The sequence below is a fragment of the Lolium rigidum genome, chromosome 3, assembly GCF_022539505.1.
Source record: "Lolium rigidum isolate FL_2022 chromosome 3, APGP_CSIRO_Lrig_0.1, whole genome shotgun sequence".
In the NCBI taxonomy this organism is placed as follows: domain Eukaryota; kingdom Viridiplantae; phylum Streptophyta; class Magnoliopsida; order Poales; family Poaceae; genus Lolium; species Lolium rigidum.
The window spans coordinates 149745809-149754045 of NC_061510.1; the positions used below are offsets into that span (position 1 = coordinate 149745809).

General features: G+C 43.9%; 1 protein-coding gene across 1 annotated transcript; it reads right to left on the reverse strand.

Annotated features, from left to right (window-relative positions):
• Positions 1-22: 22 nt before the first annotated feature.
• On the reverse strand, positions 23-1817 carry LOC124695658 (heat stress transcription factor B-4d-like). Its single transcript, XM_047228484.1, has 2 exons — positions 1551-1817; positions 23-664 (listed from the first exon to the last, which is right to left on the reverse strand). The coding sequence occupies exons 1-2, from the start codon at positions 1815-1817 to the stop codon at positions 23-25; spliced, it is 909 nt and encodes a 302-aa protein (XP_047084440.1).
• Between the last annotated feature and the right edge of the window lie 6420 nt (positions 1818-8237).

Here is an 8237-nt window from a genome sequence, read left to right on the forward strand (position 1 = left end):
AGCTAGCTACACGGTTACACACCTAGACCTCAGTACTTCCCTGGTCATCGCCATCGCAGTCGCCATGGTCGTCATCGCCTTCTTCTACCAGCTGCTGCACCTTCCTTTTCTTGCCCTCGTCTAGCCTCACGCCGAACAGCTTCACCGCCGCGTCATCGTCGTCTCGCGGCCTAGGCTTCGCCTGCGGCGGTGAGCCGGCGCCACGCTCATTGACATGGCCGCCGAGCTCCACCAGCCTGCAGTAGCCGGGCAGCGCGGGCGTGGACGGCGGCACCGGCTCCACGTGGTTCTGCAGGAAGTAGATGATGTCGTTGTAGAGCCTCCTCATGTGCGCCAGCTCCGATAGCAACAGCGAGTTGCGCTGCCGTAGCTGCCGGTTGTCCTCCGACAGCGCCGCCATGAAGTCCCCGCTGCTACTGTCCGCTGGCGCCGGGGAGGAGGAGTTGTCCTGGAAAGGAAGGTAGGCCTGGAGAGGCGACGGCGAGAAGAGGCTGAGGTAAGGCTGCAGCTCATGGTGCGAACGGTGGAGCGGCGGCGGCTGCAGCGGCGGAGGATGCGAGCAAGCGGACTTCCTCCGGTGGATCTCTGACAGGAGGTGCTTGGCGCCCTTCCTGAACAACTCGTTGGCGAACTCCCACCTGTCAGCTACTATCTTCCTGAAGCCCTGCCAAAAGATAAATATTTCAAAGAAAGATTAAACTAAAATCACTGCCTCAAAGGATGAACACTGTAGAATGTTTCGAAGTGTGAGTGATCGATCTTCCATATATCATACGGCTGCGTTTATTGTGCATGGTGCCATTTCCATAGAAATTTGTGTGTATTGTACTCCATGCGCGCGCATGTGTAATGTCAATCTTTTCTCTCCAATGATTGGCTACACCTGTCCAATCTGTTGACTGGTCATGAGTGTATGAATATGTATGGCTCCACTGCATGTTGTCTAGTTGTTATTGGGTAACAACCGGAGATGTGAAGGGAAGGGAGTGATGCCCTAGAAGTTTTAAGTACTAGCTATGTCTTCATCTAGCTTGATAATATATATGGGTTACAAACTTTACAACTAATATAAGATTCATTAATTAAGATGAAAATGAAAAGCTAGAAAAGAGAAATACATGGTTCCTTTTTTTTGGCGGACCTACAGGAAACAAGAATGTGGCAAGGTCAATGACACCATGGCAACAAAATCATTGCCGGTTGGTCTATTTTCCAATCTCCGTATACTAACAACCATGGAAAACGAAGCACCTCCTAGTTCTCTTAAATAAACTAACCCACCTTACGGAAAGGAAGAGAAGTGTCTCCAGTAACGAATAGTTCTGTATTATTCTACTCTTCTTAGTTCTTCCCCACCAAAATAATCCAGAAACAAACACGTCTCCTAGCTAGTTCTCTTAAATAAACTAACCCACCTTACGGAAAATCAATCGAAATCGTCTGCTAGCAAACGCAAAAACTACCTAGTATCTAACAAGGATTAAGACACAGATTGCATATATGTATAAGAAGGAAAATTAATTAGCTAGCTAGCTAAACTAGTGACGTACATAGGTGTTGAGCTGCCTGACGAAGCTGGAGAAGTTGTTGTGCTTGAAGTAGTTGGGGAGGAGGTCTCTGGCGAACTCCGGCGGCCGCCACACCACGAAGGTGGTCTCGTCCTCGCCCCACGACACCACCTGGTCGGTGCAAGGGTCGTCGACGAGCTGGTACGTCTTGGTCAGGAAGGGAGCCGGCACCGGCTTCATCATCGCCGGCGCCGTGTGCTGCGAGTGCGACACCATCTCACTGCTACGCCTCTCCACAAGGAAAGCCATGTTGCTCAGTGACAAACAGCAAGAGCAAGCTTATAGCACAGAACAATATCGAGGAGGAGATAGAAAGTGGCTACCAAAGAACAAGCTATATGCAAGAGCCAAGAGAGAGGAGGGGAGAGGAGAAAGAACTAGCTAGAAGAGGGTGGCCTCTTTCTCTAATCTCTAGAACTAGCTGTGTCTCCAGTCCAGTCTCACCCTGGAGTCACACTGGGTGCACGCACACGGCACACCCCACGACCCTTCAAATATTCTCGTGTGGGTCACTGTCTCTGGATCAACACCTCCCTCTCCCCTACCTCTGTCCCTCTCTCTGATCTCTCTCATCATTATATATGCAAGCTAGTACAGGCTCTGGGGTGCATCAAATGGCCGTTCTGGTCTTAGCCGTGTACTCCATACAGTCCACGCACAGTTCTTGCGAGACAGATGCCTTGTGGTGTTGGTCATCATCTTCACGACCAAACAGGGAACACTTCAAAATCTTGCAACATATTTAACGTCCACATAATATTGATACGGGACCACTTACACGTCTCTGTCGATCAGTTGCTCTTTTCAAATCTTACTACTCTAGTCGATTTTTTAATGTTGGACCGGGAGATTACCTGATACATCCAATCACAAACTGATTCCGTAATAGGATTAGTTCCCAAGAGTGTTATTATTTGGTGATGAATACAGTAGTACCAATTAAGTCAAACAGAATGTCATGAAGTGGAACCTACTCCTACATGCACTACATCAAATACATCATACTCATTGATATCCCTACATATCATTCATAGATACTCCCTCGGTCCATATTAGTGTTCGCTGATTGAATGTATCTAGACACATTTTATGTATAGATACATTTGAATCTGCGACAGCTAATATGGAACGGAATGAGATCAAAACTTCAAATGGAGCTTGGCACATAGAGAGGATGATTTTAAATAGTTTATAAACTTTATTTTTTATATATTTTCAAAATTTTAAAATATAAGTATTTATATTATGTATAATTTTTCATAAAATTATGTTTATATCTATGATCTACACAAGGAAGACAAATATGAAGACCAAAAGTTAGTTTCTTTATGACTATTGAGAGCCACATTAATATTTCTTGTTTTTTATGTAGCCCAAAATAAAACGTATCATATAACTAAAAAAACATATGTGAATTTTTTTAATAATTTTCTAAATTTGTAAGTAGCAAACTGGTTGACATTGACATATGTTGAACTTTTCCTCGAACACACATCAAGATGAGTTCCTTTTGTACTAAATTAGCTACATATAACTACTTTTTTGAACTAAATTTAGTTATAGCAACATTGTACACTCCCACACAATTTGGTACATTGTTGCGTATTATCTACATATATATGTGAAGAAATGTACCTGGACCAAAAAAAAGCATAAATTAAAATAAATGTATATACAATTGTAATCTTTTGAAAAATCTCACCGGCCGGTTCACCAAAGAGCTTAACATTGATTTTGCAAGATGTGGTAGTTTTACTCAGGCCTGTCCAAAAATTAGTTAGTAAAAAATTAAGGAGTGTCTTTCAATTAATGTTGATTTAGACACTAACACTATAATTTGACAAGATAGAACAGTATGAAGCTCCAGAGATCAAAGTACACATATATGTAAAGGGATTATAACTGCATGCAGAAATCATTAATGAATTCAAACAGAAAAGGCTCTGCAAGAATGGGAGGAAAACAAAAAGTCTGGAGCAGTTCTACATAAATCTTCTGCAGACAAGAGAAGCATATATGGTGACCCCCTGTGCACTGACTACTGACTGGTATGCCCATGGTATTTAGTGACCAAATTGTTCTACACCCCTTAGTCCCGTACTTCCCCACCTGCATAGATGTGTTTGTTTGCAGAGAAAGAAAGGAGGATACTTTTGTGTTATTAACTTACAAGTTTCAAGGCAGGCCCGTGACCTCTCACAGAGCTTCATAAAGGAAGAATTAAAAGAAGTGACAGGAATAAAATATGCGTATTAATCTATTATATATATGAGAAGTAACGAAACTTTACATCCACTGATGGGGTAGGAGTATCCTCTTTTGATGCAGCATCAATTTCATACTGCTCTCCCAGCTATTGGACTGCATGCATGAACGTGATGCAAGGCTGCTGCGGCACCAGCTTCCATTAATGTCGTATCAATGTGCAAGAGAACAGAGCGATTCCATGGATTTCCATCTCCACCTCCTCGAAATGCTGAACGCAGTTTCATGCTTGTACTTTTGACTCCAAGATGGATGGATTGGTTAACTGCATGTGTGTGCGCGCGTGTGTGTCTACTTAGTTAGACCATGAAAGTTGGTGCATGTTTCTTCGTGTACTTGGGATTTGAGACAACGAAAAAAGTTTGTCTTTAAATGATTATATGAATCATGATTCATAAAATCAAGGCAACCCTCCACAAAAGGAGAGGAGAGGACATAATAGTTTATTATGTATGGACAGAAATACATGATGAAGTGAGCTTGGAGAAACCCATATAGCTGGACATGAAAAGCTGGGTTCTGGACATGCATGGTCTGTGAACTATTACTTCCTTTTTTTTTGCAAAGGTGATCTATTACCCATGGTTCTGTTGTGCAGTGGTATGGTACTCAAGCACCTCGATCTATCTTTTTCCACTTCGCTTTCTCTGATGCTTTCCCAGCACCAGATTGTCTCGGTCAAACTAGCCCAAGAGGGCACACCTCATGCACCAGAGAACCATTTCAGAGTAACAAACTTTTGCAGGCGATGCAGCTCAGGGTCTAGCCCGGGATGCCTATCAGATGCATGCCATAACCTGAAAGTAATATATGCATGTGCATCAATGCAGGTGTGCACGGCCTCATGACCGACTTTACCCTAGTTGCATTAGCTTTAGCTTGATGAGGGCCAAAAGCTAGTATAGTAAAAGGCAGGGAACCTGAGGCATTAAACAAGTAATAAACCACAAAGAGATGGCACAAACACATATGCAGTTTGTGATGAAAACAATCTGCTCTCGTGTCCTGTAGGGTTTGGCCGTGAAATTTGAATACCATGGAAGATTCTGTTCCATATATGACCAGGTAGCGCTTTGATGGTGTGTTTGCAGGAACATTTTATGGGTACATCGTCGCATGACCTTTCTCCATCCCACATGTGGCCCACCGCATTTGTGGTTACTGGGCAGGTCAAGATCTATGTTTGACTGGTCGAACGCATAAATACCCAAAGAAAAGGGAAGAGAAATGATGAGATACAGATAATCAGATTAGCTATGAAATGAAGCAGGAAGAGGGCATTTGCATGTGTAGATCATGCCACATGTAATCTGATGACATCATGCATGCATCTAATGTTAATGAAAAACAGCCTTTTAGAGATGTACTATAACTGAGTTATTGTCAGCTACCTTGCGGTCCTGCCTGGACACAATTACCTCGACATAAGATTTTGTTCCGTTGGAGGAGGGTACTGTAGCACTTTTCGGTTGCACTTATTTTAAGCAATAATTGTTAGATTGATCTCCACCCGATCGAGCCCAACGGCTTGACGGGCCCTTTGACTCGTGCCCTGATCGGGGGCGCCCAACCCTCTTATGGTTGGTGGGCCTCTGTGACCTGCGCTATATAAAGAGGCCGGGGCACGCAACACGAGGTTAACCGCGCCGCTAGTCACCCCACCGATATTCCCTACCGATCTAGGGTTCTCGCGCAGTGCTCACAGGAAGCACCACCACCGCTGCCTTACACGATGCTCGCGCCGTCGCCATGGCCAACGGCTCGAGCTCCTCCAGCAAAGGAGAAGGTACACATCTCTATAACTCCAAAGTTCTACTCGGGAAGATCTAGACTAGTGATCCCAGGGATCTAACAATAATAGCCAAGTTGAGAGGTTGGAATCGAAATAAAATGAGACATCACCCTGCCACATTGATGTTCATAAGAATAGGGAAGATGCCAGGAACAGCACTGACCTTTGTGTAAATATGAATCTGGCTAGATAGGGCAAGAATAGATCTCATGTGAATAGAGACTAGAACACCACTGTTCATGCATGTTCCTTGGCTGCATAGAGAAGAGCTGCACTGTTGGACTTTAGCATGATTGCTAGGTGCAACATCGTGGCAATTGGGTGTGCTTGATCAGATACAGATCCTTTCACTACGAACACGCTAGCTAACTCTTATTCTTCTACTAATATGCAGCAATGCATGTAAGAACAGAGTAGGCCGGGAAAACACACCGTTGCACACTCTTATCTGACGGATTGCTATTTTTTGTGGTCATTCTTAATATTTACCACTGCGAAAATATAGTTTCTGCTGAGGGGGAAAGAGGTTACCAGAATGCAGGCACCACCACAGATCGCAGCACCCTTCTACGGAAGTACAGATTTCTGTCTTGCATTAGCATATTCCAGCTTTATGTGCTGCGTTTGAGGTATAATACAGAGGTACAGAAGCATACAGGGACATGTTTTGTGGGAGAGAACGAAGTCTCATATAGAGATAGGAGTATATGTGCCCTTGGAAAATATCCAAAAACATAAGAACGGTAAGGCATCATTTCAATATTGAGTAGTTAAGTTCACCAATTTCCACAGCCTTCACCACATTATTAACCATATAATTTTGAGAGAATGGTAGGATAAGGATTGAACCTACTTTGACCGCCTCGACCTCAGTGGGTATGTGTAGCACTAGCATCATTAAACATTTGGTAACAGTACGCAAATAGCGCTACAATTACTAGACTAAGATTTCTATATTTTCATGTTTGGAGCATATACAGCTTAAAAAAACTACATGCACTAGCCTGAGCTTTTACCAGATAAATGTGCTTTTTTCTTAGGGTTACTCGCCTAGAAGTGGACCTTAGGGAATTCAGTAGAAAAGATCACATCTTCTGTTTCCCATGGAATTACTTACAGGGTTCATTCTTTTTAACGGACACAGACCACATGATATGCAGGAAACAGAAAAAAGAGAGAGGAAAGGTGTTTAAAAGATGAGGAGGTCAGCTAGCCAAGGGAAGCTTTTCAGAGAACATTTCCTTTTCAGAGAGAGAAAGAGAGGGAGGTGGGCAGGGTTCAGAGCATTAAGGGAAACTGATTAGAGACTGTTCATAAAGGTGGTGTAAAGATGTGAATTTACCGCCCCTCCTTGGCAAACTCTTTACACTCCCCCCCACATGTACATGTGCATGCTCCCCCTACCCTGCCATGGTCACAGGAATGCATCTGAGCACTAGATTTAGATGTTTCTGCGTTAATAAGCAGGGCAGACATACTGTTTGCATAGGAGCCATGCAGGCATGAACCAATTGTATTTGTCCCACCTGCTATCTCTGGTTTACTTAAAAACTCAGTTATCTCAACTCACATCAGTCCCCTTACATTGGTTAGCCCGTATACCGAGGCTCCATGCCATTCCCTTTTCTAACAAAAATGTCGCTGTATAGAACTAACTAGATCAGATCACTTACAACACAATGCTATATTCTAGTGGGTGTGAAGGCAACCATCTTTCTCAGAAAAAATAAAAGAATACCCGAATACCTTCTCAAACAGGCTTCTGCCCCACTTTATAGATAAAGCCATACACGGCCAAACCGAGATTCGAAGATTAGGAAAAGGTTTGGAAAACGCAAGCACTTACCAGACAGCCATAGCCTTTAGCACAGCCGATCTGACACACGAACCACTTCACGAAGTTCTGGCCACTGTTGCTGGTCAACACAAACATTAGAAACAAGATAAGAATAAACTCGGAGTAAAGCATACAAGATATTCCTACAAATACCTCTAAGAGTAAGTTTACAACATGGATATATGATAGTTAACTAGATTATCCAAGAGAACACTTGCTTTCATGCAATATATATGATGTCCCTAATTCACAAAAAAAAATGATGTGCCACTTTACCCAACTGGTTTGCATTGTAGATATATATACAGATAAAGAAGCTAGCAGGGAGCGCGGGCGCACAGCTGAGCTAGCAGAGACAAGCCCATGCATGCGGCACTGCCGACTCACTAATAATTTCTGCCTATATATGGCGCTGCCAGCGCCCAGCAGCAGTCGCCGGCCAGACAGACACGAGCCCAGGCCCGCGCACTGCACACGTGAGTTGACACCAGGGTTTCATGTGCATGAAGGTTCCAACACACATTTAAGCTCAAACCACACAGGCTAGCTAGGCTAGCTAACCAATCTGCATGCAGAGAGGGTGCACCTACTAATCTCTCTCACCCGTTGCACAGCTACACAAGTCTGCAGCCTGGTCTTCTGCCTATCGACGCCACATGGAGTCACATGCGCCCGCTGCATCCTCCCCCTTCCCTTTCATCTCGGCACAATCTCCTCCGCAGACGAGAACAGTTTTACATGTTCCTGTGTGTATCTACTGTTTGCCCTGGCCTCA